This window comes from Solanum stenotomum, chromosome 7, assembly GCF_019186545.1.
Source record: "Solanum stenotomum isolate F172 chromosome 7, ASM1918654v1, whole genome shotgun sequence".
NCBI lineage: Eukaryota > Viridiplantae > Streptophyta > Magnoliopsida > Solanales > Solanaceae > Solanum > Solanum stenotomum.
Window position 1 is genome coordinate 730,322 of NC_064288.1, and position 13,329 is coordinate 743,650.

At 37.4% G+C, this 13,329-nt stretch overlaps 1 protein-coding gene across 1 annotated transcript; it reads left to right on the forward strand.

Annotated features, from left to right (window-relative positions):
* Positions 1-1,717: 1,717 nt before the first annotated feature.
* LOC125870842 (fumarate hydratase 1, mitochondrial) lies at positions 1,718-13,041 on the forward strand. Its single transcript, XM_049551385.1, has 18 exons — positions 1,718-1,866; positions 1,990-2,139; positions 6,229-6,346; positions 6,508-6,657; positions 8,746-8,856; positions 8,956-9,039; positions 9,999-10,097; positions 10,194-10,244; positions 10,319-10,368; positions 10,571-10,652; positions 10,780-10,874; positions 11,019-11,085; positions 11,189-11,239; positions 11,405-11,500; positions 12,149-12,247; positions 12,344-12,373; positions 12,519-12,584; positions 12,663-13,041. The coding sequence occupies exons 2-18, from the start codon at positions 1,994-1,996 to the stop codon at positions 12,747-12,749; spliced, it is 1,482 nt and encodes a 493-aa protein (XP_049407342.1). The 5' UTR covers positions 1,718-1,866; positions 1,990-1,993; the 3' UTR covers positions 12,750-13,041.
* The last annotated feature ends 288 nt before the right edge of the window (positions 13,042-13,329 follow it).

Consider the following 13,329-nt stretch of genomic DNA (forward strand, 5'->3'; position numbering starts at 1 on the left):
AACACTTTCTCATCATGTGACTGGTTGTATGTGCGTCAGGGTTGAAATAAATTCACTTTTAAGTAATTCANTCTCAAATGTATTTTAAAGATGTTTAACTTGCATTAACCATGGTTATGACTTATGTTTTCTAACATGTTATTCTATGATTTATCTTGGTCATTGTATGTCATGTAAAGCCCCTTTTAGCATGATTTCATAACTCTTATGTATTGCTATCATATTTGGTACATTCCATGTACTAACACATATCTGGCATAATTATTGTTGTGGCAATGACATGACGATGATGTGGCACGAGTGTGAAACACTTTCTCATCATGTGACTGGTTGTATTGCGTCGGGATTGAAATAAATNTGTATGTGCGTCAGGGTTGAAATAAATTCACTTTTAAGTAATTCATGTGTGTAATAAGTCGTCACAATAGTATAAGCGTGTAACTGATTTTTCGTGACAAGTTCGGGGGGGAGGGGGATTTATGCCTTTTCCCTATAATAAACTTAATTAGGCTCCTTAGCTATAATTTGCATATTTATGGGTTGTAGCTATAGCTTACTCGTTTGTATAATTCGCACCTCATTTGTATAATTTGCAAGTACGTTTGTATAATTCATGTGTATTTGTACAATTGAGTTATTTTCGTCCATATTTGATACAAATATGATAAAACACAAAATAACGAATTTGTACAAATACAATTATCTGAACTTTAAACAATTATACAAATTACATACAAATTTAAAAAACACATACATGTTTATACAAACTTTAAAAAGTTATACAATTTTTTTTTAATGTATCTGATGATAAAACTGAAATATCAAAGGAAATCATTATCATATACAAATACAAATCGTCATATACAAATACAAATCAAATGAAGAAACCTGGTGAATTATACAAATCTGAACCGCAACCCATGTAAGTAACTCTTAATTTTAGTGGCGAATTATAAATTAGATAAACTATAGTATGTTAACTAATTAACTAGTATATATTTGCTTATTCGCGTAAATAGAAAAAAAAAAACATCACAATTCACAAATATGTTAACCAAAATGGCCCTGTAAATGTACATTCTCATAGCCAATGGGTTATGGGCCTTGCATCACTCTTCCAACCCAATATCCAGTCCACATATTAGTTTTTGATTCTTTTTTCCTTATTGTTTGTTTAATAAGAATCTGAGGACCAAAATGTGTAACTATGACCTAATTTTTCTAGACAAAACTAATTTTGGAGGACAACATTTTTTAGAGAATGTTTTGGGTCGTCATAAGATATGTATTATTTTATTGGCATGTTAAGTTTTTTAGATAACTCTATTTTTTGTCATAATATGTATCACTAAACTCATGTAATATGACATATTTGTGTCACTGAACATATGTTCTGTGGCAGGGTATAACTTGTCCAACTAAACTCATGCCGTAAGACATAGTTCATGTCACTGAACTTATGTCATGTGGCATAACCTATGCCACTGAACTTATATCTTGCGAATATCTTTTACCATTGCAAATTTTGTTGTGTTGCAACATTTGTTTTGCATTGTTGAGGGCATTTTCAGCCTTTTTGTTTGTTATCCTAATTATGAAATACCCAAAAAACGTCATTTTATCCATTTTTTTGCAATAAAAAATGAATATAGGAATTTCTACCGATATATATTATGGAAAGGTGTGCCGTTACTAAATAGCCCATAATACGGCCTTTTTTGACAATTGGGATTCGATTTGTTGGCTTCATTCAACTTCCTAACTTGTAGCCTACAAAAACTAATATCACCTCTGCTGATTGCTCTCTCAGACTCAGCATCAACATTCCCACCAACTCGCATACAGGCGGCGGCGCATTGACTGCTGGTTTGTTTTCTTAGATCAAATCTATCTACATATTTTTCACTTACAAATAGAGTTGTAATATCTGCATTTTTCGTACTAGTTTAGCATTTATTGGAAGTTGATTTGATATCGTTTGAGCTGTAGAGATATGGCGATGTTAAATGCGGCTCGTCGATTATCAGCTGGATCAGCTTTATCAGATTCACTGCGTTATACTTCTTCCTGGAGGTTTTTCTCTACGTCTTTCAGGGAGGAAAGAGATACGTTTGGTCCTATTCTCGTTCCATCGGACAAGTTCGTGCTTCCCTTACTCTCCTATTTTTCCATTTTCACATGTTTAATATTTTGCCTAAACTATTTTCCATGTTTTTGTTGTGTTAAAGTGGATTTTTTTGGAAAGCAGTCTGATTGATACCGAATGTAGAATTAGGTTGATGTTTTTTTTTGTTAGTAGGTTGATGTTGCTACAAAAATTAATCATATTGTGAAGAATCTTGTAATGAATGGATATGGAGGATTCATATAGCCAGCCAGTTAATTTAGGATTTAGGTATAAATGATTGAATGATTGGTTGTGTTTTAAAGTTCTTCTGGATTTTATGTTGTTGTAAGGATTTGTGCATGTTTCTAAAAAGAAAGTAGGTTGCCGAAGTGATGAGACATAACTACTTCTCTCGTGTGTACAGTCAGCTTGCGCACACCTCAACTATATACTCATCCATCAGCGCAAACACGGTAATTTTGTCCGTGAAGACTTGGACAAATGGGATAGAATTCACCTAACTTTTTTTCGTTCTATTGGGATTTAAACTCTGGCTTACCATTATCCATTCCATCTTCACTAACAACTAGGCAACAAGCCATAACTATTTCATTTAACTAGAAGATTTATGTTGTTAATGGATTTGAATGCACCTTGCAGTTCTTTTTGCCTTATGGATGTGTTTCTCTTCTGTTTTGTGCTTTATCAGTCTTAAACAATCAGCTGTCCTCGTCATAGATACGATCAGAAGTGTTTCCGTAAAACTCTAGTCAAGTGAGTACCGAAATGCCTCAGTACAGAACAATCATAGATTTCTGGACTGACAATTCAGCAGTAATCAATTAAGTATAATTTTCGTATCTTGCAATTCCATCAATCTAATTTGCTGTTTCTGGAATTTTGTGCTGCCTCACTAATCAAGAATGTTACTAGAAAGGGATACATTTAATTTATATTTCCTCATTTTGGCGTAAATAATGTTTCTGAGAAAAGGTAACTTGAATTATAAACACAGGAATACTTGGGACGTATTCCAGTAATACTTACAATCAGAAATACAAAAGTGTTGTTGTTTTCCTATGAACTCATTAAGGACTCTAAGATACTAGGGATATCCTCATCTTCATGTTTACACCAAAAATAGAAAAGAGCTAAACATTTCAGCTTCATCTTCTCCATAGAGCAGCTCTTGTTCTCAAAACATCTCTGATTCCTTTCCAGCCAAATAGTCCACCAAATGCAGGCTGGGACAATCTTCCATTTCTCCCTCCATCCCGATTCCAACATGCCAAAGCTTCCTTTATGTTTCCTGGCATAGACCAACTGATGCCCCTTTTATTGATGAAAATTTGTCAAAGTTTCACTGTCTCCTTACAGTGTAAAAAGAGATGATTTATTGTCTCTGTCTCACATTCACAAAAAAAACATCTGGAGCACAAATTGAGGCCCTTCTTCATACGGTTATCTTGCGTGAGAACAACCTGTTTTGCTAAGAGCCAAGTAAAACAGGCCACCTTGAAGGGCACCTTAACTTTCCAGATCATTTTCCATGGCCAGTAGCTTGATTGAGTGTGTGTCCTCTGTGAGTTTCTGTAAGCTGTTCCAACTGAGAATCTCCCCTGTGTATCTGAAGCCCATAACCGTTTGTCTTCACTGTTACTAAGTTCCTTGTATCGTTCCAGGATATTTAGAAATTCAACCATTCTATTCACCTCCCAATCATTTAAAGGTCTTCTGAACCTTAAATTCCAACCCTGAGCATCTCTCATTTCTTTGATAGTGGCCACTTTCTGTAGACTCAAGCTGAATAGGTCAGGGAAACTAGCTTTAAGTGAAGCTTGTCCCACCCAAACTTCCTCCCAAAATAGAGTTTTTCCACCATCTCCTATCTTAATTGTGCACTTATTTATAAGTTTTGGCCATAGATTCCTGATTGTCCTCCACACTCTGGTGCCATATGGTTGTGTTGCTATGTTGCTGATCCACCTTGTCTCCATTCCATATCTAGCCTTAATAGTATCTTTCCACAGCGACTGTTCTTGTGATGCAAATCTCCACAGCCATTTCATTAGCAGGCTGTGGTTTTGTATTTTCAGATTCCTTGTTCCTAGTCCCCCTTCTTTCTTGCTGACTAAAACTTCATTCCACTTGACCAAGTGAAACTTGTGCTTATTCGGATCGCAGTTTCCTTGCCAAAGAAAGTTTCTTCTAATGGCATCTAATCTGTCTCTTACACTTGCTGGCATAGGGTACACCGACATCATGTAGGTAGGCAAAGCATCAAGAACACCGTTGATGAGAATATCTCTGCCACCCAGGGATAAATACTAACTTTTCCAATTGGCAAGCTTCTTCTCACATTTCTCCAGTACATTGTTCCATATACCTTCTGATTTGCTCTTATCTCCTAGAGGCATTCCCAAATATATTGTGGGCAGCTCCCCTATCTTTCCTCCCAGAATATTTGCCAGACTGTCAATTCTAGGTACCTCATTGACTGGATAGATGCAACTTTTGCCCCAATTAATGTGTAGGCCTGAAGTTGCTTCAAACAATATCAATATTATTCTTAAAAACTTCAGTTGACCGATGTCTGCATCACAAAATATTAGCATGTCATCTGCATATTGGAGATGTGAGATGGCTAGACTCTGTCTATCCTCCATGTTTGCATTGAATCCCCTTATCTAGCTGTTTATCTGGGCTGTTCTTAGCATATCATTGAGACCCTCCATTGCCAAGATAAAGAGAAAAGGAGATAATGGATCCCCTTGTCTTAAGCCTTTCTCAGATGAGAAGAAACCTGTGGGAGAGCCATTAATCAAAACTGAAAATTTCACTGTAGTGGTGCAAAATTTGATCCAGTTTATCCATCTTTCCCCAAAACCCATGTTTTCCAAAGTCTTCCATAGGAAACCCCAATTTATGTGGTCATAGGCTTTCTCTATATCCAACTTACAAAGAATGCCTGGGACCTTGCTAATTTTCCTCGCATCTACACATTCGTTGGCAATCACAATAGCATCCATGATCTGCCTGCCCTTAATAAATGCCATCTGATGTGTATCTACCAGTTTTGAAACAACTTTTTTCAGCCTCTCAGTCAACACTTTTGAGATCTTATATATGCTACCTATTAAGCTAATAGGTCTAAAGTCTTTTAGTTCTTTGGCCCCCAATTTTTTTGGGATCAAGGCTATGAAGGTGGCATTGAAGCTTCTTTCAAAAATGTTCTTATTATGAAAGTTCTGAACTGCTGCCACTACTTCTTTGCTTACTATTTCCCAGCAATTGGTGAAGAATGCCATGGTGAATCCATCCGGCCCAGGTGCCTTGTCCCTCGCAACATAGCTATGGCAAGTTGAATCGTCTGGTTCCACTTAGTAGCCCAAATCTGCGCAACCGAGAAGGTGAGAATATATTCGGGCATGCACACTAGCCCCTAAAGCAGGCCTGAAAGACTATGAATCCCACCTTCTGTGTGAGCTGAAGGACGTAGGTGCACAGGAGTACCTTGTGCTACAATCATCTCCTTTTTATAGGTTCTACAGACCGATGCCTGCAGCTTCATCTTGGAGAAAAGAATCACAGATGTCTTTAGGAATTGGTAGAGCAAGAAGCGTAACTAGAAATAACTTTCTTTCTGGCTTGTGCAATTATTCTTCTTGTTTTGGGGTGACAGCGGCATCCATTATCTTTATGATTTCTCTGATAGACAAATCGTGGAGTACAATAGCCTATTAAATTTGTTGAGTTCACTCCTTATTTTGGAAATATAATTCTGAAGGCAACAATCTCCTTTCTATTAAGTAGACTTGTTTAGCAATGGATGTCATTAAATTTTGCGATCTTACTCAAGTGTTTTTTGGGTGGTGGTAGTGTGTGTGGGGGGGGAGGGGGGGAGGTACCTAGGGTGCATCAATGGTCTCTTTATGTTCAAAGTAGTTGGTTCTCTTCTCTGCTTTTTCTGTGCATTAAACGTTGATGAGCTAGAGACCTAGTTGTAGGTGTGAAATTTCAGGTGGGTCTTGAAATTCTTTTCTAAGTTTACCATATCCTGAGTTTCCTTCTAATTGTACTTTCTCTTTTCTTCTTGTCGGTCTTTTTTGTATCTCCTTCAGGTTATGGGGGGCTCAAACTCAAAGATCATTGCAGAATTTTGAAATTGGGGGTGATCGTGAAAGAATGCCTGAGCCAATCATACGTGCATTCGGTATTATTAAAAAGTGTGCAGCCAAGGTTGGTATCTGTAATGTTGTTCCCTTCTTAAGCTGTTGACAACTTCTTCTTTATCTTTTACATTTTTTCAAAATTTTGGTATATTAGCTGTAAGCGTGTTGTAATGCTTGACAGCAGTTGTTTTGGAGTCTTATTTTAATTGTGCAGTTATTATATTGCAGGTGAACATGGACTATGGCCTTGACCAATCTATTGGAAAAGCAATAATGCAAGCAGCTGAAGAGGTTGCAGAAGGAAAATTAAATGACCATTTTCCTTTGGTGGTTTGGCAGACTGGCAGTGGCACTCAAAGTAACATGAATGCTAACGAGGTAATCAGAAGTTCATGAATGTGCAGGTCCTTTTCTTGTTCTAGGCTTGATTCTTATTATCTGCTTCAAGCAGGTCGAGGAATAACCTTAATGCTTAAAGGCCATTCAAAAGAATGATGCTTTTGTTTGACAAAATAATTCAGATACTCTTATTTAATTTATCCATTTTTTTGTGATTGTGCATGTCTCCTCCTCCTATAGAACTTCTCATCTTGCTGTTTTTTTAACGGTAGTGCCCGCCTAGCTTGCACCTTGACCATTCGGTAGTGCACACCTAGTTTACACCTTGACCATTTTACCAGCTACCTGTAGTGTATTTTGCCTTTACTTGAATTTGAACATGAGATGTTATGAATCTTTAGGGAAGGATCGATTCACAAGGCGATATATAAATCAGCTCGTTAAAGGGAGGCTGAAACCTTAGAATTCATTGAAAGAGAACTCCGATCTCTTCAGCTCTTCAAAGGGAGACTGAAACCTTAGAGTTCAATGGAAGAGAGAACTCTAATCTCCTGCTTTTTTGCTGAATTATGACTTATTGATTTATTCATCAAAAGCCCCTTTAAATAGGAGTCTTATTACATCAATAGGAAGTCTAATTCTTATGAAAGTAGGAGACCTAAATCCTATTCCAAACTAATAACTATAACTTAACCTAGTTCTTATGAAACTATGAAACATAATTCCTATTCTAGAATAATAAATAAAACAACTAAAAATATAATTAAATACTTAATTTAAGGGCTTCCAACGCATCCACAACATGAGATCTCATGGTTCTCTTCCCGCTTCTCTAGCTACTTCCCCAATGCAATTAGTTGTCCTATCCCATATACTGCTAGCATCCCCACTACTCACCCAAGCCCCCATCGCCATCAACTTTTCCCCCATCTCCTGACCTCTAGTAGTAGTCAAGCCACCCACTTGATCCTCGATAGATCATACAACACCCTCTTCATCCTCTTCATTGCCAAGAGCTTGTTAGGTTGTAAGATACTCACTTGGGATAACCTTGCAGTCCTTACAAAGACTTCTACCACACTTGCTAAGGAGTAAGTAATCTATTTAAACCTTAACCCCCATACTACGGTAGCTCACCAAGTAATCCTCTCTCGGGAAACTCAAATTAGCCATCACCAATCAAAAGCTCTCGCAAAGTCCAAAGTGAAACTCCTCCTTTGTTTCTATCCCCAAAAACCAAATCGTCTTGGACATTGTCATAACCCATTGAAGTTGTTCCAATGGGGCCATTGAAATCTCCTCCTATGAAAAGTTTCTTGGTGTGCAGGATACCCCTCACAGCCTCGTCCAAATTCTCCCAAAACCGCTTTTACCTTCCTTGTCCAAGCCCATTTGTGGTGCGTAAGGTAAGTCCTCCAATGACTAGCTTAATCACCATCATCGTGCCGTTCATCTTCCTAACCCCTACTACTACATCCCTAAGTTCCCTACCTATTAAAATGCCTACTCCATTCCTATTCCTCAAGCCTCCTGAGTACCACAATTTAAATTCATCAACATCTCTAGCCTTAGTACCCACTCATTTGGTCTCCTGGACACAAGCTATATTGGTTCTCCTCTTGAGAATATTCACCAACTCTATAGACCTCCCCGTCAAAGTTCCTATGTTCCAAGACCTAACATTGTGCCTAGTGGCTCCCTTGACACCCCTTTGACCCCAGCATGAATGTGTATTCCACCTCTTGAAATATTCAGTGCATTTACTGGTTAGCTTCAGGTGGTTTAGGGAAGATTGAAAACTTTACTTCCATTTTGGGGTTTTCCTGTGATTGCACCAGAAATTACTGGCTTTTTCTAAAGTTGGCTATCTCCAGGATAATTCAACTACTGTGCTTCAGAATTGGATTTCATTTGCAGAATGTGTTTAGTGTTTCTCAGGTAGTTAAAATATATCAGACTATAAATAGCTTGCCAATTTTGTCTTCTGAACATTTTGAGGAAGACTGGAACAATTTCATACTATTTCTTCTTGTCATCATCCTTAACTTACTGGATTGTTAAAAAATTATTTTTGATGGACTCGTGTATTTTTTCCCCCTTGTTATGATTTATATCTTATATCTTCAGGTTATTGCAAATCGAGCAGCTGAAATACTTGGCCATAACCGCGGAGACAAACATGTGCATCCAAATGACCATGTAAATAAATCGCAATCTTCAAATGATACATTTCCTACGGTAAGCCATCTTTAGTGTTACTTTTGTTGCAAGACATGTTGCTATTCTTTCTACATAATTATGCTGACTTCTTAGTGATGTTTTTTTTTTCATGTGTAGGTGATGCACATTGCTGCAGCAATGGAGCTAAATAAAAGATTAGTACCAAACTTGAAACAGTTGCATACTTCACTAAATTCAAAGGTTGAGTGTTAAGTTATGTTTTCACTCGAATAGTTTTAAATATAGTATACTATACTTAGAAGAAAAGGAAACAGTTGGTTCCATAAACTTCCCAAGCAGATTATGCAGCATTATGTGTTTTTTATATTCTGCAATTTTGCTTGCGTGTTTACATAAATGCTAGATCCAGATTCTTTGTAATGGTTGTATTTATGGTGAGTGGTTTGCAGCCAATGCAACTATCTTAAGTTGTTTTAACCACGTTCGCTGTTACTTGTAATGATACAAAATTACAAATTTAGGACATGGTTAATCAGATTTTACTTTACTGGCGATGTTATTGTATTGGTGCACAATGTTGCAACTCTAGCCTATTCGGTCATTAATGCTCAACACAGAGCAACTTGCCCTTTTAAATTGCAGGTGCAAATTGGTGTAGTTGGTTGAGCATTATGATGGCGAAGAATAAGAAAAGTCAAAGACGCTAAAAAAAAGTGAATTAGATCATAGCATTATGGTGTATACTGTATCCATCTTCAGTTGTCTTCTGGATTTTTTATGTTTTTATTACATTATGGTACAATACCATACAACCAATACAAAAGTGCAGCTCAAACTTTTGGAATACTTTTACAGGACAACATGTTGCTATTCTTTCTACAAAATTATGTTGCCTTCTCCCAAGTCAATGTTGTTTGCCACAATCCTCAACAAATTTCTATCCCTTTAGATCTGATTGTGTCATTGCAGCCTATTTTTCTCAATTGGAAAACTAATTTGATCTTCAAGGCCAATGCTAATATTGTCCGAGCTGTAGTCATACATTGTTTGGAGTCATTTACTATTTCAATTCAAAATCTGCTGCTTGCCTTAGCATCTAGTACAATATGCTCACACAAAATCTTCTCAGTTTTCATACTTCCGTAATATCACCAGTAATTGGTAACTAAGCTGTTTCACTGTCCAATTGCTTTTACTAGTCAGTCGAATTCAAGGACATTATCAAGATTGGGCGAACCCACACACAAGATGCAACACCTTTGACTCTTGGACAAGAGTTTAGTGGCTATGCAACTCAAGTAAGCTCTGTTGACATTCAGCATTTTCAAATGCTAAAGTTGTAACTATAAGTAGAGCAAAAGTGTTTGTTCTTAAAGGGTTATTTGTCGTTGTAGGTGAAATATGGAATCGATAGAGTCTTATGCACCCTTCCACGCATGTATCAGGTTATTTCATAACCCTTTAATTTCCTTGTTCCTCTTTTTTCCCTGTTTTAACTGATAACAGCTTCATTGAGCAGCTCGCACAAGGGGGCACAGCAGTAGGGACAGGATTGAATACAAAGAAAGGGTAAGTGTTCCATTAAGGTCGGGTTGTGGTCAATTTGAGCAACCTGATCCTTCATTATTGGTGTGTGAAGGCAGAGGGGACATGTAGCTGCCCATTCCCTTGAATTTATGTTTGTAAAATCTCTTGCTGTTCCTTTCATATGTTCTATTTCAGCCATGCCAGATGTTTTGAATCGTGGTTATATTATGTTGATTCTCCATAGGTTTGACATAAAAATTGCTGCAGCAGTTGCAGAGGAAACAAATTTGCCATTTGTTACAGCTGAAAACAAGTTTGAAGCATTGGTAATATCTTGATTCTTGAGTGTATTGCTTGTGAATTGAAGATTATGGTTGCTTGCTCATTGCTTTTGATAGAATACGAGGAGAATTACAACAGGTATTTAGTGTTTAAGGATTCTGGCATATGCAGGCTGCTCATGATGCATTTGCTGAAACTAGTGGCGCCTTAAATACCCTGGCTGCTTCCCTTATGAAGATTGGGAATGATATACGCTTCTTGGGAAGGTATGCTTTCATATGTATTAATTATTTCCTCCGTAGGTTGCTATCTTTTGAGGATTTCAGAGCTTAGAAGGATGTCTGTTCCACCAGTTGTATGATTTTATCATATTCTTTTCATTTGTTGAATTCACATCCTTTCTTATTCAGTGGTCCCCGCTGTGGTCTTGGCGAGCTCAGTCTTCCTGAAAATGAACCCGGAAGCAGTATAATGCCTGTAACTTCATTTCCCTTAAACCTGTTTGAAAGAATATGTATGCATACTCTGGTCATGTTTAGCCCTTTCTTCCCAATCTTACCATAAATGACTTCCATTGCAGGGCAAGGTAAATCCTACTCAGTGTGAGGCTCTCACCATGGTCTGTGCTCAGGTAACATTTCTGTCCGACGGATGATGTAATCAAATTGTCTTTAAGCTTTAGTTTGACTTTGAGTTATAGCACGTTGAGTTCCAAGAGAGGGCATTTATATGGTTGGGTAATTTACCCGAGTTCTTTGTTTTCAAGTTTAATGTTTGAACCTTTCATGAACGGCAGGTTATGGGGAATCATGTGGCTGTTACTGTTGGTGCATCAAATGGCCATTTTGAGCTGAATGTCTTCAAGCCGATGATTGCTAATGCTCTCCTACATGTACTCTCTCTTTTATTTTAGTTTTTAGTTTACGCTAAATCAGATTATGGTGTGCATTTTCAAGTTAAGCTGCAGTAAGAGAGAAGCATGTAGGGTGGAATGCAGTCCAAATTTTTTTCACCTCTTCTTCTGACTAATTTGTGGTTTCTTAACCTTTCCATTCTTCCTATAGATTAAAAGGCATGTGTGTTCGTCATTGACTCATTGTTTTAGTACCATTGATGGTTTAAATGGACCATATGTGCGGTGGTGGAGCCAGGAATTTGCAGAAGGGGATTCAAAAAAATATATACTGGACTGTCACACTTGGATATGAACCTATGACCTAAAAAACTATTTGGGCCCCCTTTGTTACTATACTATGATTTTTCCTTTCGTCAACATAACTCAACAAGTTAATATACCCAAAAAGAAATTGTAAATCTTCCCTATTTAAACATTATAATTTTTTAACGAAGGGGATTCAATTGAACCCCCTTTCTTAAACTTAGCTCTGCTTTGCATATGTGTGATGATGGAGTCTGAAGAGCTCCTCATTTTGGGGGGGTTTTAGGTTGGGTCGACAAATGTAATCTGTTGATTGTTGTTACCTGCTGCTGCTTTTAATTTCCCAAGACTGACATGCCTCTCCTTTTTTGTCATGTCCAGTCAGTGAGATTGCTAGGCGATGCATCTGCTTCCTTTGAAAAGAATTGTGTGAGGGATATCCAAGCTAACAGAGACAGAATTGCTAAATTGTTGCACGAGGTCAGTGTGCATCTAAAAATACAAACTTTGGTGTCCTCTTCTACAATACATTTTAAGCTTTATCTTATTGATCACATTTCTTGCTTAACTTTGCAGTCGCTGATGCTCGTTACATGTTTGAACCCAGTAAGTATTCTATCAACATATCTAGAGTTCATGCTACCTCTATCTATTTTTACTAGTACCCTCATAGTTAGGGGTTGATCTGACAAGAATGTATTGAAACTCAAGAAATTTGACTGATTGTGGATATTCTTGCTGCCTATTTCAGAAAATTGGTTATGATAATGCTGCTGCAGTTGCCAAGAAAGCCCACAAGGAGGGAACCAGTTTGAAGGTAACGGTATCCGTCAATTATGTGTATGGGATCACTTCTCATTCGATGCTAAACAATGTCGTATACTCAAATCTGCAGGAAGCTGCTCTCAATCTAGGAGTCCTCACCAGTGAAGAGTTTGATCAACTTGTAGTCCCTGAGAAAATGATTGGGCCAACTGACTGATCTGATTCATTAGCTCTTCGAAATGAGAAAGAGGGCCATGGCTAGCTTCTTCTGTCCATCAGATTCGACGAGGGAAATAAACATTTGACACAATTCTTGAGGTTTTCTCATTCCTGGCAATTTATCAGTGTTTTTTTACTGTGAGAATGCCTCCATTTTTTTTTGTAATGAGTCCCTGGAGCGATAGCCAAGTAAATAATGAACTGAATTAAGTATTTTTTTTATGAGTTTGGACCGTGAATAATGAGGGAGAAAATCATCTTTTATGAAATGGAAACCTTAGCGTTAGTAATGCAGGTTGGAAGTTGAAAGTCACTTGACTATAAAGAAAGGATAACCAAACTGAGCAGCGTTGTCATTTCGTTAGTGAAAATCATTTGTCCTCCTGCCAACAGGGTTGAAGTTAAGGGCTCAAGGTTCCATCAAAAACCTTTTCATCCTAAAATTACTACTCCATATTGTAATAATAAAATTAAAATTATTTTAATGAAAAATTGAACTATGCTACTTTAGTCAAAGTCATTTGTCTTTCATATTCTCTAGAAATGTTGTCATAGTAGGGCCTTTCACCAGGTGGGTT

What these genes read in the sequence shown, in the direction of transcription:
- LOC125870842 (XM_049551385.1), top strand. Translation starts at nt 1,994, where the DNA reads ATGGCGATGTTAAATGCGGCTCGTCGATTATCAGCTGGATCAGCTTTA. An exon ending in GATATACGCTTCTTGGGAAG is followed by an intron (nt 10,875 to 11,018) that starts GTATGCTTTCAT and finishes TTTCTTATTCAG; the next exon opens with TGGTCCCCGCTGTGGTCTTG. An exon ending in TTGCTAAATTGTTGCACGAG is followed by an intron (nt 12,248 to 12,343) that starts GTCAGTGTGCAT and finishes TTAACTTTGCAG; the next exon opens with TCGCTGATGCTCGTTACATG.